Below are 25,949 nucleotides of genomic sequence, written 5' to 3'. Positions count from 1 at the left end.
TTGTTGTTGGTGATTTAGAGATGTTTACAAGAAAAGGAAGTCAGTGATACAGACACTCTACTGCTTTTGCTGTGCTCAGAATCCTCATTTTTGTTGAAAAGAGGATGAAATTTATCATTTCCCTCAATATTTCCACAAGAAGGAGACTTCACTCATCTCCCCAGGAAAGGGAGCATTAGGACGGACACCTCTCTCCACCTGCCTGATGATACAGAGGGGAACTGACCAACTGAAAGGTGGGGTGACTGGTCCGTCACTTCTCTCCTCTCTGCCTGGCTGCTGGGCCATGTGGGCGCAAACCTGTGGTCCCTGTGGAGAGCGGGTGGGCCGTAGCAGGGCAGGCCGTGGATTGGCCGTGGAAGGCGAGTGCGGGCCTCAGGTCCAGGTCCTGTTCTTCAGCACAGGTCACGGGCAGCCCTGCACTAGGTGCCTGTCAGGTCCTTGCTCAGCCATTCAGAAAGCTGACATTGGACTAGTGCATCTTGGAGTGTGATGCCATCTGTCCGAACCCCCGAGAAGGTGGGGGAGCCTGACCTTGAATGGCTCTTGACCGACTTCACTTGGATGCTTCCGGGTACTTCAAACTCAGTGTGTCCCAAAGCAGGCTCCCCTTCCCACCTGCTTCTCCCTCGGTTCCTGTTGCGGAGGTTGGCCTCCGTGCTCTCGTGGTACCCCAGCCTGCCCTCCCGGGTGTCAGAGCCTGGGAGGCCCCTCAATCCTCCTTTCTCGCCCCCCTTGTGCAGTGCCCCTCTGCACCCAGCTCGCAGCCGGGATGTCACCTTTGCCTGAGTGTTGGTGACCCACAAGGCCGGCTGCTGTTGTAGCCCCCGCACACCCTCGCTGTAGTCCTTATTCCCCTGAAGCCTGTTTGCCTGCTCATTCTCTGCCTTTCCCGCTAGACTGCAAGGTCCAGAGCTTGTTCATCCTTGAACACCGGTGCTACTACAGGGGCTGCCTGTCGTGGCTGTTGGATAGGTACTTCTTGAGTGAATAACACTCAGGCCCAAGAGTGCTGGAGGCGGTAGAGCATAGTGGTCACAGCCCAGCTTTGGAACCTGAGGCCTGGGTTTGGACTCTGCTATTTGTGTGATATTGGGTGAGTCCCTTACCTTCTGGGTCCTTAGTTTCTTCCCGACTTCCTAAGACTGTGATGATGAAATGCAGTAATCCATGCAAAACATCTAGAGCAACATGTTGACACATAGCAAGTGTTCGGTGGTTCATAGTGCACATCTATTAATAACAACAACAACAATAATAATAATACAGTTACCCTTAATGGAAAGGAGAAGGCTATAAGAAAAACCTGGAACTAGAAATCATGCATGTTGAGTGCCTGCAGCGTGGGTTTCAAAGAGGCGGGGAGTTGCTTGGGCACCAAGGATTCCAGCGCGGGCAGTGGAAGTGTAGGAGCAGACGGGCTTACTGTGGGGAAGAGTGGACAGGGAGGGAAACATGGAGCAGGAGAGCCGAAAACAGGACCTTGAGAAACCGCTCACGTGAGGGACAAGAGGGGCCAGAACAGGAAGAGAGAATGATTCCAAGTAGGAGACTGCGACTCATCAGATGCCAGGGACAGGACCTTTACAAATACAGCTGAGGGTGCCGAGCTGGGCTGCTGGTCTCTGAAGACTAGAGGCAGCTGGAACGTGCTGGGTGGGGCGGTGGTTGGGGAGGAGTAGGGTCAGAATAAGGAAGAAGCCAGGCCCCGCAAGGGTTTGAAGAGGGCTGCTTAGCGACGAGGTAGGTGCCCTCAGACCCATAGGTTGCATGCTGCAGTGTGTGTTTCTGTGATGCAGATTAGCTTGTGGGTCAGTAGAGGACTGGTAATGTGGAGGTCACGTTGGTTCACATGTTATTAACATTTTGCATCCCTGGCTAATAGTGGCTGAAAGCCAAGGACTCCAGCAGCGCTGAATGTAGCAAGCCCGGGAGATAGGAAGCTGAGCAGGGGCACCCGCGCTCCCTGGGCTCTGCGCCGGGCTGTGTGGCCCTGCTGTCTTGCAGGCCTTTGGGGCCATTCCTCCCGTCTTTGTGCTTACATTCACGGACTCCATACCACTCAGCAGCCAGAATCCCTCTGTTTACCCCTTCCATCATGCTTACCCCTCACCTTTTTTTAAGGTAAAGAGTCATATCTACTAGAGTGTTTTATCAGGAATTTAATATTTAAAAAACTTTCAGTGCTTTTCATTATAATTATTGTTTTTGTTAGTGATCGGGTTGAAATTTTAACTTCTTTCCCCACCCTATTTTTCTGATACGCTTTGTTATTTTTAGTTTGTGCTTTCGAAGCATTAGTTTTTAGCAATACATACATCCAGTTATAGAAGACATTCCTGTGACTTCTTTCCCTAAGATTGAACAATGCTGGGAGGAGGGATGGGAGGGAACAGCAGGGTCTACAGAAGCTTTTCTCGAGGATTGGCAGCCCCGACCATCCTTGGCTCTTTCTCCTTAGTAACTCTTTTCCTAAGCTCTCTTCATTACATGTTTAGGTGGTTATGTTTTTACATTTTTTTCCTTTCTGTGATCTTTTGCTACAGTCTGAACAAGCGTCTGAGGCCGAGTTACACCCCCAGCTGAACAGAGCCCCTTCCCAAGCTGCGGAAAGTAGTCCAGCAAAGAAGGTAAGGCCAGCGTGAGGATGTTACTGTGATGGTCTTGGGACCCCTCCCTCCCCTGGGCTGCTTGCCGCTGTTAGCAGACATACCGTTTTAAAGTTTTCATGCCCTGACATGAATGTTTATGGTCCAGATTTCCTAGAATCTGGGTTCTTTGTGAAGATTAGGGTCCTGATGATTCCTGGGCTCCACCTTGATGTTTCTGACAGTTTGTACTTCCCTCTTCAACCTCCCAGCTAAATATGGTGGCCTTGCTTTTGGCAAGACCGAGAGGTGCAGTGGGGAGCCCTGCATCCTGCTAAGCCTCGAGGAGCAAGCTGGGGGCTGGGGTGGTCTCCCCTTCCTAGTCTTTTTGCTACGGTCTCCCCTTGCCCACCCATGTCACCAAGTCCTGGGCCATTTGCTTGCTCACTCACCGTGCTCTCCCATTCGTCTTCTCCCCCTCCTTTCTCCTTGCCCATTTCCTCAGGCCCTCCTCCCATCACAGAGCACGTGGGCCTGGGCTCGGGAGCACAGGTGAGGCAGGGCCTCCAAGGAAGCAGGCCAACTGTCTCCTTCCAGAAGACACAGTGGCTCGTCAGCTTGGCTTGATGTAGGAGCCGGGGGTTGGAGAATGATGAGCATATGACAAAGACCTCTACAAACTTTAAAACTTAGAACAGATTCAGAACATATTCCCAAAAGCCCCAAAGTGAGGCAAGAGTGAATTTTGTCTTCAGTAAGGAAAGGCCCTGTGGTGTGAGATGCACACAGCATTTAAAAAAGAAAAGAGGGGAGGGAGAGAGGGCATCTGAGTCCTGTGTCCTTCCAGGTGACAAAAGAGGTAATAGGCTGCAAGCATGAAAAAAAAGAAAAAGAAAGAAGGAAAGGCCCCTGGAATCTGATGCCCGGGTCTCTCCAGGTCTTGCCAAGCCACGAATCAGCCACTTGTCCTGAGGTGTGGAGTTTGAATAGAGCACACGACTGACCTTGGGGATACGCCGAGAGTAACATGGGGCATTGACGTGATGGGTGGCATTTGTTTAACTTTTTGGTTTTTTTTTTAAATCCACAGGATATACCGTATTCTCAGCCCCCATCAAAGCCCATCCGTAGAAAATTCCGACCTGAAAATCAAGCTACAGAAAGTCAAGAGCCTACTACGGCTGTAGGCGGGCCAGCTTCTGTAGCAACCGTGAAACCCCATCCAACAGTGCAAAAGTAAGTAGAATGGATAAATGCGCGAAAGGTCGGAAAGTTTATTTTAAATCTGCTTATACATATGTAAATGTAAACTTACATTTACACTCATCACCATGGACAGGTGTGATTTTAATGGTTATAATCTTACCTTACTCATTTCTATGATGGGATTACAGTCTCCCGGTCACATAGAAAGAGGCTTTCTAAGTGATGGGCTTAACTTGACCCCAGGGACCAGCAGGTCCCAGGCTGGCGTGTGCTTTGGGTTGGTTTGATTTCCTTCCCCTCCTCCCCTCCTCTTCCTTTCCTTCCTACCGCTCTTCTTTGTTCTGGCCTGTGTTTTCCTGGGAAGAAGACAGTAATATAAATGGCAGTTTCCCTCTTTGCCTGTCTTATCTCATGTTCCCCGGTGCACGTGGCCAGCTTTAAGACCCTCAGACCCAACTTTGAGTAGATGTGGTGTATGATTCCTTTTCATCCCCATGAAGGGGTTCTGTTGTTGAGCATCTCAGCACAGAATGGTCACATGCAGAACTGCTAAGATATCTGTCTGTATGATCAGCTGGATGGAGGGTGGGGGCACCTGTGGACATGGCCCGGGACCGAGAAGACCATCCTTCTCCAGACTTTGGCTTTAAGAAGAGCCATCACTTGCCTCAGTGAAATTGAGCCAGGTGTCCAGGGCAGAAAACCGCTGCTGCGTGTTACTTCAAGTGAGCCTGACTAGTCACTAACACAAATGCTCGGGATACGTCATGGCACCGCTCCAGGGGCCCTGTGGGTCTCAGGGGCTGCTTCGGAGTTACTCCTGCTTACACTGTTATGGGAAGAAAAGCAACAGGTTCTGTGGGTGCAGCTTGCCTTTGAAGCCAATCCCCATTCTGAATCTGTGCAGCACTCTTCTTCAGGTAATGGCTTTTGTTTTTTCCAAATAGACAGTTCCCTGGTAGTATTAGCGCTTAAAGGAAGTATATTTTGTCCTTAATAGTCACTGAAAGCTTTGGCCATCTTCCAGCCACCTTCCAGCCTAGAGGATGCATCTCTATCAGGGACACAGACAGCCAAACTTGCTTCCATGTTCTCCCCAGCTTTCCACTGTAATCTGCACTTCACATCAATGCTAGTCACTCAGTGGTGGCTACGACATCCTCCAAATTGGATGGCAGGGCCGCTGGTGGAGTTCACGCAGAGATCTTCTTTTTTCATCTTTTATTTTTAAATATATAAATGTACTTACTTAGTTTTGGCTGCGTTGGGTCTTCGTTGCTGCGCACGGGCTTTATCTAGTTGCGGCGAGTGGGGGCTACTCTTTGTTGCGGTGCATGGGCTTCTCATTGCAGTGGCTTCTCTTGTTGCGGAGCACGGGCTCTATGTGTGCGGGCTTCAGTAGTTGTGGCACGCGGGCTCAGTAGTCGTGGTGCACAGGCTTAGTTGCTCCGCTGCATGTGGGATCTTCCCGGACCAGGGCTCGAGCCCGTGTCCCCTGCATTGGCAGGCGGATTTTTAACCACTGCACCACCAGGGAAGTCCTCTTCATCTTTTTTAAAAGACAACTTTATTTAGATACATTTCATATAGCATACAATTCACTCTTTTAAGTGTATACTTCAGTGGTTTTTAGCATATTTACGAAGTTGTGCAACCATCATAACAGTGTAATTTTAGAACATTTTCATCACCCCCAAAAGAGATTCTGTGCCCATTATCAGTCACTTTCCATTCTCCCCTGCCCCACGCCCCAGGCAACCGCTCTCTACTTTCCGTCTTCATAGATGTGCCTGCTCTTGCCATTTCATTTAAATGGAATCATACAACATGTGGTCTTCTGTGATTGGCTTCTTTCACTTAGCATCATGTTTTTAAGGTTCATACATGTTGTATAGTAAGTCAGAACTTAATTTTTTTAATTGCTGAATAATGTTCCATTATATGGATATACCACATTTTATTCATCCATTCATCAGTTGATGGACATTTGGGTTGTTTCCACTTTTCAGCTAATAAGAATAATGATGCTGTGAATATTTGTGTACAAATTTTTGTGTGGACTTACCTTTTCATTTGTCTTGAGTATTTATACCTAGGAGTAGAATTGCTGGGTCATATGGTAACTCTATGTTTAACAGTTTGGGGACCTGCCGAACTGCTTTCCACGGTGGCTAAAGCATTTTACAATCCTGCCAGTAAAGTATGAGGGTTTCAAATTTTCCTCCTCTTTACCAACACTTGTTATTTGATTTTTAGGGTTTTTATCATAGCCATCTTAGTGGGTGTGAAGTGGTATCTCATTGTAGTTTTGATTTTTATTTCTTTAATGAATAGTGATGTTGAGCATCTTTTCATGTGCTTATTGGCCATGTGTATAACTTCTTTGGAGAAATGTCTTCTCAGGTTTTTGCCCATTTTTAATTGGATTATTTATCTTTTTATTTTTAAGTTATGAGTTCTTTATATGCTCTGGATGCAAGTCCCTTGTCAGATGTATGATTTGCAAATATTTTCTCCCATTCTGTGCATTGTCTTTTCACTTTCTTGATGGTGCTATTTGCAGCACAATATTTTTAAGTTTGATCAAGTCCAATTTATCGAATTTTTTTCTTTTGTCACTTGTGCTTTTGCTGTCATACCTAAGAAACCATTGCCCAGTGGCATAGGGAGGGTGGGAGGGAGATGCAAGAGGGAGGGGATATGGGGTTATACGTATACATATAGCTGATTCGCTTTGTCATACAGCAGAAACTAACACAACATTGTAAAGCATTTATACTCCAATAAAGATATTAAAAAAAAATTTACCTTAGGAACCACTGCCCAAATCAAGTTCATGAAGATTTGTTCCTGTGTTCGCATCTAAAAGCTTTATAGTTTTAGCTGTTACATTGAGCCCTGTGGTCTATTTTAAATTCATTTTTGTGTATTATATAATGAAGGGGTCCAGCTTCATTCTTTTGCATATGGATTTCCAGTTTTCCCAGCAGCATTTGTTGAAAGGAGATATTTTCTTTTATCTGCCTATTCAGTCACTGCCCCTCACCATGATACTCTTTCACTAGTTAGGTGACCACATGGGGTCAGGCTGAGAGAGGCTAGCACCCACCAGCAGCACAAATAGTGCTGTAAATGGCAGGGAACTTTATAAGACTTACTTCAGGTCCCAGACCAGTTTATTTTGGAGTGATAAGGAGCAACTTAGCATTCATAATTTTTTAAAACCTGGAGAGAGGACAGCCAGACACATGATGGTTAGTCTGTATGGCCCTTTGTCAACTAGGGTTCTGGGAGAGAATTAAGCTCTGATGCCCTTAGACACCCATTGTATGTAGTAAGTTAATCTCTCTCCAGTGCATTTAGAGTGGTCGTTACTATATACCGTCTTTAGGAAAACCGAGAAAAGAGTCACAAATCAAGTTGCAAAATGGTCTTCATCCTTTGGGGAAATTAACGTTAGAACTGATCTATTAATAAGAAACAAATTCTGCTTCGGATATCATCACTGTCTGCTCCATTTAGGGGAGAGGAACTAATAAAATATTCTCTCCAGGTGTGCGCTCCTGAGTCCAGGTTACAAGTAATAAACAGCTCTCCGATTGTGTCATCATTAATGAGCTACCCGTAAGGACAAAAGTGGGTTTTTCTTAGAAATAATTTAGCTTGATTTTTCCCCCCATATCTAATGTATCTGCTAAGGATCGATTTTGGGAAAATAGAGTTGTTTGAACAGTTTAGAACTAGAGGATGTTGTGTGGCAGTACTGTGACTGAACCTGTGCCAGCCTCTGTGGCCTTTGCTCTTCTCTGGAACCCCAGGAATTGTCCTGGGCCACCCCAGGGCATTCCAAGGAGCTTGCGTGGCAGTGTCTGCTTGTCTGTGTGACGTTCTCAGTGTGGCTGGGATTCTGTTTCCCTTCCCTCCTCATGTTTGGCAACACTGGAATATCTTTGGGGTTGATGATTGGCATCTCTAATGAAAACCTACCATTTCCAAGAAGAGAAAAGGCAGTATAAACTCACTTCTTAAAAGCTGTACTCAGAATTCCGTGGGAGAAATCAGGGCCCAGGGTGAAGGCTAAGAAGATTTTTCTCATCTAGAGACCCCAGTTTATATTCCTTCAAACATTGGTTCAGTTGCTTGAACATAAACCAGGTAACAGTCACTCACATAACATAGAAATTAACTACTTTCTTATGTAAAAGTCTGAGTTGGTGAGTGGTCCAGAAGAGTACCTGCCCAGAACCCAGGTACCTTCTGTCGTCTTGTTTTAGATCCCTGTGAGGGTTGCCTTTATCCATAGGGTTGGAGGTGGCTCACCTCTAACATGTTCGTGTTCCAGGTCCCAGGAAGGGGAAAGGAGCAAATGGAGAGAAAACAGATTACTTTTAAGGGCATGACTGAGAAGTGGCATACATCACTTCTCTCGCATCCATTTCACCCAGACTTAGTCATGTGGCCTCATCTACTTGCCAGGGAGACATGGAAATGCCACTAGTTTCTAGTTGCATGGCCATGTGCCTGGCTCAACCTGAGGAGATGCTACTGAAAACAGGAAGGCATGAGAAGAGGATTGGAGGACAGTCTGCCACAGAACCTTCAGTGGGTGAGCCTCACAGTACGCAGTTCAAAACCGAGAGATCGCCTGACGTACAACAGCAGCAGGCGAAATAAACACCTTGCTGTTATTCCCTTATCTTCCTCCTTGGAAACCAGGCCACTTAGAGCCCACCTTGGAACAGTGAGTAACGAAGTTAGGAGAACCTGGAGAGACAAACTCTAGAAGCAAGTCTTAAGAGGTGAGGCAAGTTAGACACCTTTACTGAACCCTTAGGTTTTTGGGGCCGGATACTGTCTTTGCGTTACTTAGGGCTCATTTGGTTGTAAAACATAAAGAGCAACTTGAGCTAGCAAAACCCTGTTCATTATTATAAGAGTACAGGGGTGACTCATGGAAACCAGGGGCACGGATGGATGGGAGAGAGGACTGTATACCTGTTGGCTCTCCTCCTGATTCTTCTCTATTTTCTGTCATTTTTATCTGTGAAGACTTCTCAACCACCTTCAGCTCCAGATGTTACATTCTCACTGTGCAGGGCCTAGGCTAAACCAAACTCTTAACCAGGACCCATACATCCCTGGGAGAGAGAATCTGGTCAGCTTACGACAGGCCAGGATCCGTTCAAGTGTGAAAACAGAGCTGAGCGTTTCTTAAGACAAATAGGTCTGTCTGCCTGGGGCCCATCCCTGTGGAGGGAGGGGGAAGGGGATGGAGACAGTTCCCAGAGGAGGGGAAACTGTTATAAGCTGGCACACTTAGCGAAGTATTTGTTTAAGTAGGGGCATCCAGTTCTGATCAACATGTATTTTCATAAAACTTTTGGACTTCCCTGGTGGTGCAGTGGTTAAGAATCCACCTGCCAATGCAGGGGATACAGGTTCGAGACCTGGTCTGGGAAGGTCCCACATGCCTCGGAGCAACTAAGCCCGTGTGCCGCAACTACTGAGCCTGCACTCTAGAGCCCGCGAGCCACAACTGCTGAGCCCACGTGCCACAACTACTGAAGCCCGCACTCCTAGAGCCCGTGCTCTGCAACAAGAGAAGCCACCGCAATGAGAAGCCTGCACGCCACAACGAAGAGTAGCCCCCGCTCGCCGCAACTAGAGAAAGCCCACGTGCAGCAATGAAGACCCAACGCAGCCAAAAATAAAATATAAATAAATAAATTTATAAAAAAACCAACCCTTTTTGTTTTGTAATAATTATAGATTCATAGGAAATTCAAAAATAGTATAAAGAAGTCCTGTGTATCTTTCACCTAGTTTCTCTCAATGATTGCATTTAACCTAACTATAATATAATATCAAAACTAGGAAATTGACGTTGGGACAGTGTATATGTATAGTTCTTTGCCATTTTATCACATGTGTGTGTCTTGTAACCACCACTGTAATCAAGGTACAGGAGTCACCCTTACCCCATCTTCTTCTTTACTCCTTACCCGTGGTAACCATTGATCAGTTTCCCATCTCTATAACTTTGTCATTTTCTGAATGTTATATTCATAGGATCACACAGCATGTGACCTTCTGAGTTTGGCTTGTTTTCACTCGGCATAATGCCCTTGATATCTGTCCAAGTTGTTGTATAAATCAATACTGCTAAGCAGTATTCTATGCTATGGGTGTACCACAGCTTGTTTAGCCATTCACCTTTTGAGAGACATTTTGTTTGTGTCTAGTTGTCAAGTATTACAGATAAAGCTGCTGTGAGCATCTGTGTACGGGTGCTTGTGTACACGTAAGTTTCCATTTCTCTGGGCTAGATGTCCAAGAGTGTGATTGTTGGGTTGTGTGCTAAGTGTATATTTAGTTTTTAAAGAAGCTGCCAAGTTGTTTTCCAAAATGGCTGTACCATTTTATCTTCCCACCAGCCAGCACTGTATGAGGTTCAGTGTCTCCACATCCTCACCAGCATTTGGTATTGTCACTGTTTGGTTGTTTTTTTTTTTTGTCACTGTTTTTTAAATTTAGCTGTTCTAATACGTGTGTAGTGGTATCCCACTGTGGTATTAATTTGCATTTCCCTAATGGCTAGAACATCTTTTCATGTGTGTATTTGCCATCATGTGTCCTGTTTGGTGACATGTCTCTTCATCTCCTTTGCCCATTTTCTGATTGAATTGTTTTTTAATGTTGAGTTTTGAGAGTTCTTTATATATTCTAAATACAAATCAATGTGGTTTGCAATGTTTTCTCTCAGTCTGTGGCTTGTTTTTTCATCCTCTTAAAAGAGTCTTGCAGAGCAAAAGTTTAAAAATTTTAAGGAAGTCCAACTTACTTATTTCTTTTCCTTTTATGGATTGTGCTTTTCTTGTCACCTCTAAAATCTCTTCACTAAGCTCTAGGTCCTGAAGATTTTTTCTCTTACGTGTTCTTCTAAAAGTTTTATAATTTTACACTTTACATTTCAGTTGGTGATCCATTTTGTGTTAATTTTTATATAAGGGGTGAGATTTGGGTCAAGGTTCATCTTTTGGCCTATGGATATTGAATTGCTTCAGCACTTTTGTTGAAAAGGCTGTTCTTTCTCCATTGACTTGCTTTTGCACGTCTGTCAAAAATAAGTTGGTTGTACTAGTGTGAGTCTATTTCTGGGTTCTTTATTCCGTTCCATTGATCTATGTGTCTTTCCCTCTGCCAGTACCACACAAGATAGTAATGAAGATTAGTATCTTCATTACTTCACCACTTGATAACTATAGCTATATGTCTTCTGTTTTTCCCACTTATAATTATTTTTCAAAATTGTTTAGCTATTCTGATTCCTTTGACTTTCCATTTGATTTTAGAATAATTTTGTCTTGAGCTACAAAAATCCTACTGGAATTTCTATAGGAAATCTGGGGAGAGTTGACATCTTTTACTATGTTGAGTTTTCCAATCCGTGAACATTTCTCTATTTATGTAGATCCTATTTTATTTTTTTCATCAGTGTTGTATAGTTCTCAGCATGTAAATTACATATATGTTGTGATATATCTAAGAAAATCAGCTTGAGTCTTTATAGATGAAGTTGTATTTTTGATTTTCAGGTGTTCATTGTTAGTATATCAAAATACTATTGATTTTTGTAGATTAATCTACCTTGCAAATTCACTTCTGTCCTTACTGAAATCACTTGTTAGTTCTAGGAGTTTTTTATAGATTCCTTGAAATTTTCTACATGGACCGTCATGTCATCTGCAGATAGGGACAGTTTTGTTTCTTTCTTTTCAATATTTGTACCTTTTGTTTCCTTTTCTTGTATAATTGGGCTGGCTAGGACTTCCAGCACTATGTTGAAAATAGTGATGAGAGTAGAAATTTTTGCCTTGTTCCTAAGCTTAGGGGGAACCATTCAGTTTTTCATTAAGTATGATGTTAGCTATAGTTTTTTTGGTAGAGGTTCTTTATCAAGTTGAGGAAGTTCACCTCTATTAATAGCTTTCTGAGAGTTTTTATTATAAATTGGTGTTGCGTTTTATCAGGTGCTTTTTCTACATTAGTTGATATGATCATTTGATTTTTTTCTTTCACCTGTTAAGATGGTGAATTATATTGATTGTTTTTTGAATATTGAATCAGTCTTGTATCTCTGGAATCAACTCCTCTTGGTCATGATATATAATTTTTTTATATTGCTGAATTCTATTTGCTAATATTTTATTAACGATTTTACATCTGTATTCAGGAGGGATATTGTGTCTAATCTTCTGTCTTGTTAGGTTGCCCCTTTCCAAGTCCTTTGGCTAGAGAGAGCAGAATTGTGGGGAGGCTTTATATTATCTGCTCTCATTGGCATTGATGGGATGCATGAAGTGAAAAAAGAAAACCCAGGGAATTCATGGCTATTCTTTCCCGGGGTACTGAGTTCCCTAGCTGGTTTGCCTTCTTCACTCCACTTCACTTCACTTTGCAGAGTCATCTTATATTATTCTGTATATTATGTCCAGGGTTTTAACTGTATTTAGTGGAAGGAATAGAGAGAAGTGTGTCTACTCCGTCTTATCCTGAAACCAGAAATGCAATCTATATCTTGTAAAAAATAGATTTTGAAGCCTCTTCCCTGCCTATTTATGGGTTAAAAAAATATTAATCTTTCAACTTGTTGGGGAGGGAGCATGCCTTCTACAGGTGAGCAGAGCGGCTAGCATAGTGTGTATTCGCAGTGAACAGTCACCAGATCTCTCTAGTGGTCACAATGCATTCTAGTTCAGTCGCTCTGGCCTGGAACCCTTCTCCCAGTGATTACAAATACGTTTGTTTTTCTAGGGGAACTTAGATTGCCCTTTTGCTCTGAGGATTCAGTATTTCTTGCCGTGGGATATAAGGATATAGGTTCTACAACCACATTGACAGTTTTGAGGGGGAAAGAGGGTGCTAAGAAAAATTAGGGCCAGACAGGCAGTGTAAGCAGAGACGGTAATGGGCTGGGTGGGATGTGTGGTCCCCTTAGTTATACCTGTTCTGTGAATTTACTCTTGACTTAATTTGGGAAGACTAGTATTAAAACATTTTTGTGTTTTTCTCAAGTGCCACAGAATGTATGTTGGTGTATGCACATGCACACACGCACTCACACACATACACACTCAGGCATTCATGCCAAATAATAAAGAAATAAAAGAGAGGTATGTAGGCTGGCTAAGTTAATGTAGGATTTTTTGCTAAAGGGAATATTCTTCTATTCTTTTCCTTCACACTTGTCCGCGGGGCCACTTGCAGTTCTTTTAAACACCATTAATAATTGCACAAAAAGGGCATTTCAGTTAATGTCGTTTGTCAGGAAGAAATAGTTATTAAAATGTCTTTGGATAAATGGAACGAAGAGTGTTTGAAAAGGCCCAATTCACAGCTTTTCTTCAAGTTATAAAATGGACATTATTTCAGGTGCAAATAATTCATCCCAACAAATTTGTTTCCTTTGGTGTGTGCCTGCCTGCCTGCCTGTGTGAATATCTGATTTTATTTTTGGAGCCCTGTGACATTAGCCCCTTGTTAGTTTAGCACTTACTGTGAATCGGAGAGTTCTGACCCACAAGGATCCAGACCTCTAAGTTCTATTTCAGTGAACTGTTTGTACTTTTTTGTAGACAGTCTTCCAAACAGAAGAAGGCTATTCAAACTGCTATCCGCAAAAATAAAGAGGCAAATGCAGTGCTGGCCCGGTTGAACAGTGAACTCCAGCAGCAGCTCAAGGTAAGGAGCTTCCTGAATTTGGATTACCAGGCTTTGTGTCTGTCTGTTGTATTTTGTTTTGACAAACATTGGTTGAGCATCTGGTTCCATTCCTGTTGGTAAGACTTGCTCTTCGTTCTCAAACTCCTTTTGGAAGGCAGAGTTGCCATATTCAAGTTTCATAGGTTGGTTCTTGTATGCTTAGAGGAAGACTCGTACCTTTAATATGCAGGCTGCATATTGTGTGCTAGTTAAAAAGCTATTACAAAGGCTCTTTGAAGCATTCTTTATTGTCCAAGCCTTCTGGGGAAACCCCGCATTTGTTTAGATCCTCCATGAGTGATGCTATACTTATTGCAATGGAAGAGGGTGGCCCTGATCCTCTCGAAGGCTAACTCCTGCCCTGGTGTCTTGGAAATGGTTCCATGTCAGCTTCTCAAGGACATTACCCCATCCTCATCGCCTGTTTCTCTTCACCGTTAATCTCCCCTGTATTAGTTTCCCAGGGCTGTCCTAACAAAGCGCTACAAACTTGGTGGCTTAAGATAGTAGCAACTTATTCTCTCCCAGCTCTGGAGGCTAGAAGTCTGAATCACGGTGTCAGCAGAGCTATGCTATCTCTGAAGGCTCTAGGGGGGGAATTCTTCCTTTCTTCTTCCGGTTTCTGGTGGTGGCTGGCAGTCCTTGGCTGGTAGATGCATCACTCCAGTTTCTGCCTCTGCTGCCACATGGCGTTTTCTCTGTGTCTGTGTCGGAATTCCTCTTTTTATTGTGCCCTCTTTTTATAAGGATACCAGTCATTGGGTTAGGGCTCACCCTAATCTAGCCCAGTCTCATTTCTAACTAGATTATATCCACAAAGACCCTATTTCCATAGAAGGTCACATTTATAGGTACGGGGGGTTGGGAGTTAAACATATATTTTTGGAGCACCCACGACACCCCGATTCTATGCTGGATTATTGCCACCCACACATAAACATGCTCTGGTGTTGTCCAGTGTAGTGACGCCACATCCTCCTTCAGCTGCTGCCCCGTCTCTCTGGTCTCCTTTTCACAGCCAAGTTTCTTAAGAGTTGTTTTCATTTATTGTTTCTCATTCCTCACCAGCAGTTTTCTCTCCCTCCACTTCGTTGTGGCTTTCATTCTCCTCCGCTTACACCCCTCTTACAGCCAAATTCAGTGGGCCTGTTTTAACATTATTTGGATTTTCAGAAAAATCTATGCCATTGACCGTTGACCATTCTTTCCTCTAAATGTCCTTTCTAACTGGTTTTTGGGATATCATACTTTCCTTGTTGTCCTTCTACTTCACTGGTGATTCCTCTTTAGCAATCTCTGCCGTCCCTTCCTTTTTTATTTTCTCTTTCGTTACTACCCTGCTTGGCCCTAATTTTTTTTTTTTTTTGGCTGCGCCATGTGGCTTGTGGGGTCTCAGTTCCCAGATCAGGGATTGAACCCAGGCCATGACAGTCAAAGCCCGGAATCCTAACCACTAGACCACCAGGGAGCTCCCCCTAATATTTTATTATGAACATTTTCAAGCATACAAGAAAGTTGAAAGAATCATACAGTGAATATTTTCATAGCCACCACTTCAGTTCTACCATTCACATCTCGTTATACTTGTTTTATCACGTTTTTCTATCCCTCTTATCTGTCCTTCAGTCCATCTTATTTTTAACATGTTTTCAAGTAAATTGCAGACATCTGTATGCGTCCCCTAAATATTTTAACATGCATATCATTAACTAGAGTTCAATATTTTTACAAGTTTTTCTCATGTTGTAAATTTTACATACAATGAGTGTACAAATCTTAAGTGTACACTTGCTGACTTTTAAACAAATGCATCTACTTATGGATCTCAACCCCCTATCAAAGGTATAGCACATTACCATCTCCCCGGAAAGCTCCCTCATGCTCCTTCCCAGTTAATTTCTGCCCCACTCACATAGAGGTAACCACTATTCTAAACTTCTTAGGCCATACTGTTGCCTATTCTGTAACTTTATGTAAATGGTGTCCTCTGACATGTACTTTTATGGAAAGCTTCTTTCACTTAGTATTATGTTTTTGAGATTCATTTTCATTGTTGTATGTCTCAGTAATCTGTTCCTTTTTATTGCTGAGTGGTATTCTATTGAGTGAATATGCTGCAATTTGGTTATCAGTTTTCCTATTAGTGGACACCTGAGATGGTTCTAGTTTTTGCTATTTTGAATAAAACTACATTCTTGGATAAGTCTTTGTGTGGGAATATGTTCTCATTTCTCTTGGGTAAATTTCTAGGATTAGGATAAGTAGGTAATATGGTGATTGTGTGTAATTAGTTTTAATAGAAACTGCTAGAGCTTTTCCCAAAGTGGTTGTAGCGTTTAGTACTCCCACCACTACTGTGTGAGAATTCTGGTTGTTCCTCATCCTCGCCAACACTTGGTGTTATTGTTTTAATTTTTAGCAAGTCCTGTGGTGAGATAGTTTTTATTTTGCATCTCCTTAGCACTTTTCTATGTGATTATTTACTTTTCATATATTTTATTTTATGAAGTGTCTTTTCCAAATATTTGGCCATTTAAAAATCATTTTCAGCCGTTTTTTTGGAGTTGTAGGTAGATGCTTTTTATATATCTTGGTTACCAGTCCTTTGTCAAGGTATATATTTTATGAATGTTTTCTTCTAGTCTTTGTTTTGCCTATTAATTTTTTTAACTGAATCTTTTCATGAACAGAACTTTTTAATTTTGATAAAGTCTGATTTATCATTTTTTCCTCTTATGGTTTATTAACTTTCTTCCTATATAGGGAAACTTTGCCTACATCTGAATTATGAAGATATTCTCTTATGTTTTCTTCTAAAGTCTTTATTGTTATAACTTTTACATTTAGATCTATGATAACATTTGTTTTTTTTTAAACTACTTTATTGAGATAAGATTGTACATACCTCAGTAAAGCTGTACATATTTAACGTATGCAACATGATGAGTTTGGAGATAATTATACATCCATGAGTCTGTCACAGTTTATGCCATAAAACTGCCCATCACCTCTAAAAATTCCTCTCACCCTCATTATTAGTATTTATTTTTATTGAAGTATTGTTGCTATAGTTGCTGTACAATGTTATGTAAGTTATAGGTGTACAATATAGTGATTCATGATTTTTAAAGGTTATACTCCATTTATAGTCATTATAAAATATTGGCTATATTCCCTGTGTTGTATAGTATATCCTTGTAGCTTATTTTATACCTATTAATTTGTACCTCTTAATCTCCTACCCCTATAATGCCCCTTTCCCCTTTTCTCTCCCCACTGGTAACCATTAGTTTGTTCTTTATATCTGTGAGTCTGCTTCCTTTTTGTTATATTCACAAGTTTGTTGACTTTTTTTTAGATTCCACATATAAGTGAGATCATACAGTATTTGTCTTTCTCTGTCTGACTTATTTCACTTAGCATAATGCCCCAAGTCCATCCATGTTGCTGCAAATGGCAAAATTTCATTCTGTTTTATCACTCACATAAGTATCATTTCTTTTATGTGGTGAGAACATTTAAGATTTACTTTCTTAGCAATTTTTAAGTATGTAATACAGTATTGTTAACTATAGTCACCATGCTATACATTAGATCCCCAGAACTTATTCATCTTATGATTGGAAGTATGTACCCTTGCCCAACATCTCCCCATTTCCTGCACGACCCTCCCCTCAGTCTCTGGCAACCACCATTCTACTCTGTTTCTATGAATTTGGCCTTTTTTAGATTGCACATATAAGTGATATCACATGGTATTTGCCTTTCTCTGTGTGACTTATTTCACTTAGCATAGTGCCCACAAGGTCCATCCATGTCACAAATGGCAGAATTTCCTTCTTTCTTACAGCTGAATAATACCCTATTGTATGTATGTACCACATCTTCTTTATCCATTCATCTGTAGATGGAAATTTAAGTTGTTTCCATATCTTAGCTATTGTATCAATGCATAATGCTGCAGTGAACATGGGAGTGCACATATCCCTTTGAGGTCCTGATTTCATTTCCTTTGGATACCCAGAAGTGGGATTGGTAGATTATATGATGGTTCTTTTTTTTTAATTTTGAGAAACGTCCATACTATTTTCTGTAGTTGCTGGATCAATTTACATTCCGACCAACATTGCACAAGCATTCCCTTTTCTCCACATCCTTGCCAACACTTATCTCTTATCTTTTTGGTGATAGCTATTCTAACAAGTGTGAGGTGATATCTCATTGTGGTTTTGACTTGCATTTCCCTGATGATTAGTGATGTTGAGCACATTTTCATGTAGCTGTTGGCCATTTGTTTTAGAATGTTGTCTTTCCATTTTTATTTGTTTCAAGATATTTCTTTGATTCCCCTTTTGACTTCTTCTTTGACTCATTGGTTGTTCAGGAGTGTTTTGTTTAATTTCCACATATTTCTGAATTTTCTAGTTTTCTTCCTGTTACTGATTTCTAGTTTAATAACTTTACAGTTGCAAAAGGTACTTGGTATGATTTTGATATTCTTAAGTCTGCTAAGACTTATCTTGTAACCTATCATATGATATATCCTCAAGAGTATTTCATGTGCGCTTGAGAAGAATATGTATTCCGCTTCTGTTGGCTGGAATGTTCTGTATATGTCTGTTAGCTCCATTTGGTATAAAGTATAGTTCAAGTCCAACATTTCCTTGTTGATTTTCTGTCTGGATGATATACCCACTGTTGAAAGTAAGGTATTGAAGTCCCCTACTATTATTGTATTGTTGTCTATTTCTTCCTTCAGATCTTTTAGTATTTGCTTAATATATTTAGGTGCTCTGATGTTGCCTGCATGTATATTTACAATTGTTATATTTTCTTTATGAACTAATCCCTTTAACATTACATAATGACATTCTTTGTCTCTTGTTGTAGTTTTTGGCCAGAAGTCTATTTTGTCTGGTAAAAGAATAGCTACCCTGTTCTCTTTTGGTATCTACTTGCATGGAATATCTTTTTCATCCCTTCATTCTTTCTTATGTGTGACTGTAAAACTGAAGTGAGTCTCCTGTAGGCAGCATATAGTTCAGTCTTGTTTTTTAAATCCATCCAGCTGCTCTATGCCTTTGGACTGGAGAATTTAATTCACTTACATTTAAAGTGAATATTGATACATAAGGATTTACGAATACCATGTTACTATTTTCTGGCTATTTTGTAGTTCTCTTGTTCTTTTCTTCCTCTCTTACTGCCTGCCTTTGTGAATTGATGACTTTCCATAAAGGTATGCTTTGAGTGTCTTCTCTTTATCTTTTGTGAATCTACTCTAGGTTTTTGTATTTGCTTTGTTGTTATCATGAGGCTTACATAAAATATCTTGTAGATATAACAGTGTATTATATGCTGATAACAACTTAACTTGGACTGTGTATAAAAACTCTACCCTTTTACTTCCCCCTTTTTGTTTTTGATGTCATCATTTACTTCTTTTCATATTTTGTATTCATTAACAAGTTATTGTAGCTATAGTTATTTTTAATATTCTTTTCCTTTAACCTTTATACTAGATTTAAGTGGTTAACACACTACCATATTCAGTATTAGAGTATTCTGAATTTGACTATATACTTAACTTTACCCCAGTATATTGTATGTTTTCATGTTACTAATTAGTGTCCTTTCATTTAGCTTGAAGAACTCCTTTCTACATTTCTTGTAAGGCAGGTCTAGTGGTGATGAACTCCCTCAGCTTCTGTTTGCCTGGGAAAGTCTTTCTCTCTCCTTCATTTCTTAAGGATAACTTGGCTGAATAGCATATTCTTGATTGGCAGTTTTTTTTCTTTTTCTTTTAGCACTTTGGATTATCATCCCACTCTCTCAAAGGGTGCCTGCTGAGAAATCCACTGATAGCCTTATGAGAGGTCCCTTTTAAGTTACAAGCTTCTTTTCTCTTACTGCTTTTAAGATTTTTCTCTTTGTCTTTGATTTTTGACAAATTTATTATAATGAGTCTTAAAGAGGAACTCTTTTTTAAAAAATAAATTTATTATTTTATTTATTTATTTTTGGCTGCATTGGGTCTTCGTTGCTGCACGCAGGCTTTCTCTAGTTTCGGCGAGCAGAGGCTACTCTTCGTTGCAGTACCCACGGGCTTCTCATTGCGGTGGCTTCTCTTGTTGTGGGGCATGGGCTCTAGAGCACAGGCTCAGTAGTTGTGGCGCACGGGCTTAGCTGCTCCGCAGCATGTGGGATCTTCCCGAACCAGGGCTCGAACCCGTGTCCCCTGCATTGGCAGGCGGATTCTTAGCCACTGTGCCACCAGGGAAGCCCAAGAGGAACTCTTAAGTTGAGTTTGTTTAATGATCTGTGAGCTTCATGAACTTGGATATCCATATGTCTCCCGAGATTTGGGAAGTTCTCAGCCATTATTTCTTCAAATAAGCTTTCTGCCCTCTTCTCTCTCTCGTCAACTTCAGGAACTCTCATAATTCACAAACTGTTTCTTTTGATGACATCCCATAGATCACGTACCTTTCTTCATTCTTTTAAATTCTTTTTTCTTTGTTCTTCTCTGACTGGATAGTTTCAAAATCCCTGTCTTCTATCTCAGATTCTTTCATTCTGCTTGATCCATTCAGATGTTGATGTTCTGTATTATATTTTTAATTGCATTCATTGCATTCTTCAGCTCCAGAATTCCTGTGTAGTTCTTTTTTATGATTTCTATCTCTTTGTTAAACTTCTCATTTTATTCGTGTAGTGTAGTTTTCCTGAATTAATTGACTTCTCTTTCCGTGTTTTCTTGCAGCACATTGAGTTTCCTTAAAATAGCCATTTAAAATTCTTTATTGGGAAAATCATAGATCTCCATGTCTTTGGGATTGGTTACTGGAAAATTGTTGTAATTCTTTGGTGGCGTCATGTTTCCTTGAAGTTTTGTGTTGCTGTCTTCACATTTGAAGTAGCAGTCACATCCTCCAGTCTTTACTAACTGCCTTCAGGAGAGAAATACTTTCTAGCAGCCCTATTAGAGATTCTGAGAATTTCTCAGATCTTCTATGGGTACACTTGCTCAACATTTCTTGTTCCTTCTTGTGGCAGAATTCTTAAGCTTGTATGCCTTATTCTGATCCTGCACAACACCAGGCCAACTGCTAACAGCCTCCCTTTTGTTTCCCAAAGATGGCACTACAGCTCAAATTTGTGGTCTCTCATGGTCCACACATTTGGGCCAGCAAAGCTTTCTGTATGTGCTCAGTCAGTCATGCTGCTGTCATCAGGAATGTGAACAGGAAGCTTGCCACAAGTTGGTGGTGTGTGTAAGTCCCATGGAGTGCTGAGAGTGCCCCATGGCCAGTTGGAGGATCCCCAGGGGCTTATGGGTGGGCTTCTTGATGGAGTCCCTGGACACATTAAGTAAGATCCACGTTCCTTTAATCCTCTTTTGAGAGTCCTGTTTGCCACTCTCCAGCCTCTTCCCCCTCCCCACCCCCCAGTCATGCAGTGCACAATTCAGTGCTCTGGATGGGGCGAGACAGGAATGAGCCTCTTTGACAGTGTCCCACACAGCCAGGGAAACTGGGTGCTCACGTATGTGCTCTTCCTTCCCCCATGAGAGAAATCATAGGCCAAGATCTTTTTTAGTCCTAAGCTGTGCTGCTTTGTGAGAAGGTGATGTGAGTAGTCAAACAGTTCTTCTTACCCCCCGCAGTGCATCTAGACTTGTATTATTTTTCTCTAGCATTGTGCTGGAACTTCTCTGCTTGAAACTTGAACTTCCACAAAGGCTGTTTCATCTGTGGGTGATTGTCTAAAACAGTGTTTTCCAGGGTCTCTTGGACTGTGGCCGAGAGGGGCTAGAGCTGCTTCATGGTCCCCTGCTGGGTCCAGAGCCAGAACTGAGGTCTGTGTGCCTATTACCCAATGCGTGGCTGGACGAGACTCCTCCTGGGTCCCTTGGTGTATGGTGCTGGATCCCAAAGCTCCCAAAAAGGCACTTTGTCTGTGAATAGAGGCCAAATTGTTATTGGCAGGGGGATATGGATGAAGGATGTCTTACCCAGCCGTGCCGCTGGCATCACACCTGGTAGTTCTATTTTTAATTTTTTTTTTTTTTCTTTTTTTGCGGTACACGGGCCTCTCACTGTTGCGGCCTCTCCCATTGTGGAGCACAGGCTCCGGACACGCAGGCTCAGTGGCCATGGCTCACGTACCGAGCCGCTCCGTGGCATGTGGGATCTTCCCGGACTGGGCCACGAACCCGTGTCCCCTGCATCGGCAGGCGGACTCTCAACCACTGCGCCACCAGGGAAGCCCTCTTTTTAATTTTTTAAATGAATCTCCATAGTGTTTTCCATAGTGGCTGCACCAATATCTATGATACATTTTGAATTAAGTTTTTTGTATGCTGTGAGATTAGGTTCAAAGTTCATTTTTTTCCATACCAGTATCATTAATCTAGAACCATTTGAAGAACAGAGTTTCTTTTCCTCCTTGGATTACTCTGGTGCCTTTGTCAAAAATCTAATGACTGTATAAGTGTGATTTATTTATGGGTTCTTATTCCACTCTATTAACCTATTTGTTGATCTTTTTTTTAACATCTTTATTGGAGTATAATTGCTTTACAATGGTGTGTCAGTTTCTGCTTTATAACACAGTGAATCAGCTATACATATATATATATATATATATATCCCCATATCCCCTCCCTCTTGCACCTCCCTCCCACCCTCCCTATCCCACCCCTCTAGGTGGTCACAAAACACCGAGCTGATCTCCCTGTGCTATGCGGCTGCTTCCCACTAGCTATCTATTTTACATTTGGTAGTATATGTAAGTCCATGCCACTCTCTCACTTCATCCCAGCTCACCCTTCCCCCTCCCCGCATCCTCAAGTCCATTCTCTAAGTCTGAGTCTTTATTCCTGTCCTGCCTCTAGGTTCTTCAGAACCATTTTTTTTTTTTAGATTTTATATATATGTGTTAGCATACGGTATTTATTTTTCTCTTTCTGACTTACTTCACTCTGCATGACAGTCTCTAGGTCCATCCACCTCACTACAAATAACTCAGTTTCATTTCTTTTTATGGCTGAGTACTATTCCATTGTATACATGTGCCACATCTTCTTTATCCATTCATCTGTCGATGGACACTTAGGTTGCTTCCATGTCCTGACTACTGTAAATAGAATTGCAATGAACATTGTGGTACGTGACTCTTTTTGAATTATGGTTTTCTCAGGGTATATGCCCAGTAGTGGAATTGCTGGGTCGTATGGTAGTTCTATTTTTAGTTTAATAAGGAACCTCCATACTGTTCTCCATAGTGGTTGTATCAATTTACATTCCCACCAACAGTGCGAGAGGGTTCCCTTTTCTCCACACCCTCTCCAGCATTTGTTGTTTGTAGATTTTTTGATGATGGCCATTCTAACTGGTGTGAGGTGATACCTCATTGTAGTTTATTTTTGTTTGTTTGTTTGTTTTTGCGGTACACGGGCCTCTCACTGCTGTGGCCTCTCCTGTTGCGGAGCAACAGGCCCCGGACGCGCAGGCTCAGCGGCCATGGCTCACGGGCCCAGCCGCTCCGCGGCACGTGGGATCTTCCCGGACCGGGGCACGAACCCGTGTCCCCTGCATCGGCAGGCGGACCCTCAACCACTGTGCCACCAGGGAAGCCCCTCATTGTAGTTTTGATTTGCGTTTCTCTAATGATTAGTGATGTTGAGCATCCTTTCATGTGTTTGTTGGCAATCTGTATATCTTCTTTGGAGGAATGTCTATTTAGGTCTTCTGCCCATTTTGGGATTGGATTGTTTGCTTTTTTGATGTTGAGCTGCATGAGCTGCTTGTAAATTTTGGAGATTAATCCTTTGTCAGTTGCTTCATTTGCAAATATTTTCTCCCATTCTGAGGGTTGTCTTTTCGTCTCGTTTATAGTTTCTTTTGCTGTATAAAAGCTTTGAAGTTTCATTAGGTCCCATTTGTTTATTTCTGTTTTTATTTCCATTTCTCTAGGAGGTGGGTCAAAAAGGACCTTGCTGTGATTTATGTCATAGAGTGTTCTGCCTATGTTTTCCTCAAAGAGTTTGATAGTTTCTGGCCTTACATTTAGGTCTTTAATCCATTTTGAGTTTATTTTTGTGTATGGTGTTAGGAAGTGTTCTAATTTCATTCTTCTACGTGTAGCTGTTCAGTTTTCCCAGCACCACTTATTGAAGAGGCTGTCTTTTCTCCATTGTATATTCTTACTTCCTTTATCAAAGATAAGGTGACCATATGTGCATGGGTTTACCTCTGGGATTTCTATCCTGTTCCATTGATCTATATTTCTGTTTTTGTGCCAGTACCATACTGTCTTGATTACTGTAGCTTTGTAGTATAGTCTGAAGTCTGGGAGCCTGATTCCTCCAGCTCCGTTTTTCTTTCTCAAGACTGCTTTGGCTATTCGGGGTCTTTTGTGTTTCCATACAAATTGTGAAATTTTTTGTTCTAGGTCTGTGAAAAATGCCAGTGGTAGTTTGATAGGGACTGCATTGAATCTGTAGATTGATTTGGGTAGTAGAGTCATTTTCACAATGTTGATTCTTCCAATCCGAGAACATGGTATATCTCTCCATCTGTTTGTATCATCTTTAATGTCTTTTCATCAGTGTCTTGTAGTTTTCTGCATACAGGTCTTTTGTCTCCTTAGGTAGGTTTATTCCTAGGTGTTTTATTCTTTTTGTTGCACTGGTAAAGGGGAGTGTTTCCTTAATTTCTCTTTCAGATTTTTCATCATTAGTGTATAGGAATGCAAGAGATTTCTGTGTATTAATTTTGTATCCTGTGACTTTAACAGATTCATTGATTAGCTCTAGTAGTTTTCTAGTAGCATCTTTAGGATAATTTATGTATAAGTGTCATGCCATCTGCAAACAGTGACAGTTTTACTTCTTCTGTTCCAGTTTGGATTCCTTTTATTTCTTTTCCTTCTCTGATTGCTGTAGCTAAAACTTCCAAAACTACGTTGAATAATAGTGGTGACAGTGGGCAACCTTGTCTTGTTCCTGATCTTAGAGGAAATGGTTTCAGTTTTTCACCATTGAGAACGATGTTGGCTGTGGGTTTGTCATATATGGCCTTTATTATGTTGAGGTAAGTTCCCTCTATGCCTACTTTCTGGAGGGTTTTTATCATAAATGGGTGTTGAATTTTGTCAGAAGTTTTTCCGGCATCTCTTCAGATTATCGTATGGTTTTGATCCTTCAGTTTGTTAATATGGGGTATCACATTGATTGATTTGTGTATATTGAAGAATCCTTGCATTCCTGGGATAAACCCCACTTGATCATGGTGTATGATCCTTTTAATGTGCTGTTGGATTCTGTTTGCTTGTATTTTGTTGAGGATTTTTGCATCTATGTTCATCAGTGATATTGGCCTGTAGTTTTCTTTCATTGTGACATCTTTGTCTTGTTTTGGTATCAGGGTGATGGTGGCCTCGTAGAGTGAGTTTGAGAGTGTTCCTCCCTCTGCTATACTTTGGAAGAGTTTGAGAAGGATAGGTTTTAGCACTTCTCTAGATGTTTGATAGAATTCACCTGTGAAGCCATGTGGTCCTGGGCTTTTGTTTGCTGGAAGATTTTTACTCACAGTTTCAACTTCAGTGCTTGTGATTGCTCTGTTTATATTTTCTATTTCTTCCTGGTTTAGTCTCCGAAGGTTGTGCTTTTCTAAGAATTTGTCCAATTTTTCCAGGTTGACCATTTTATTGGCATAGAGTTGCTTGCAGTAGTCTCGTAGGATGCTTTGTATTTCTGTGGTGTCTGTTGTAACTTCTCCTTTTTCATTTCTAATTTTATTGATTTGAGTCCTCTCCCTCTTTTTCTTGATGAGTGTGGCTAATGGTTTATCAGTTTTGTTTATCTTCTCAAAGAACCAGCTTTTACTTTTTTTGAGCTTTGCTATTGTTTTCTTTGTTTCTGATTCATTTATTTCTGCTCTGATCTTTATGATTTCTTTCCTTCTACTAACTTTGGGTTTTGTTTGCTCTTCTTTTTCTAGTTCTTTTAGGTGTAAGGTTAGATTGTTTATTTGAGATGTTTGTTGTTTCTTGAGGTAGGCTTGTATAGCTATAAACTTCCCTCAGAACTGCTTTTGCTGCATCCCACAGGTGTTGGGTCGTCATGTTCTCATCGTCATTTGTCTCTAGGTATTTTGTGATTTCCTCTCTGATTTCTTCAGTGATCTCTTGGTTATTTAGCAGTGTATTGTTTAGCCTCCGTGTGTTTGTATTTTTTTACAGATTTTTTCCATAATTGATATCTAGTCTCATAGCATTGTGGTCAGAAAAGATACTTGATAGGATTTCAGTTTTCTTAAATTTACCAGGGCTTGATTTGTGACCCAAGATATGATCTATCCTGGAGAATGTTCCATGAGCACTTGAGAA

The 25,949-nt window shown here is 41.4% G+C and overlaps 1 protein-coding gene across 6 annotated transcripts in view; it reads left to right on the top strand.

Moving 5' to 3' along the window:
* REPS2 (RALBP1 associated Eps domain containing 2) overlaps window positions 1-25,949 on the top strand; it is a 233,760-nt gene that overhangs the window by 193,911 nt on the left and 13,900 nt on the right. For all 6 annotated transcript variants that reach the window (XM_027095715.1, XM_027095714.1, XM_027095710.1 and 3 more), the window contains 3 exons: window positions 2,547-2,630; window positions 3,679-3,824; window positions 13,430-13,535. In XM_027095715.1, coding sequence (XP_026951516.1) covers window positions 2,547-2,630; window positions 3,679-3,824; window positions 13,430-13,535 — 336 coding nt within the window. The remainder of the gene's footprint in view (window positions 1-2,546; window positions 2,631-3,678; window positions 3,825-13,429; window positions 13,536-25,949) is intronic.

Source organism: Aethalodelphis obliquidens, unplaced genomic scaffold (genome assembly GCF_003676395.1).
Source record: "Aethalodelphis obliquidens isolate GAN/ISIS:26980383/991018 unplaced genomic scaffold, ASM367639v1 scaffold94, whole genome shotgun sequence".
Classification (NCBI taxonomy): domain Eukaryota; kingdom Metazoa; phylum Chordata; class Mammalia; order Artiodactyla; family Delphinidae; genus Aethalodelphis; species Aethalodelphis obliquidens.
This window is presented reverse-complemented; position numbering and strand designations above follow the sequence as displayed.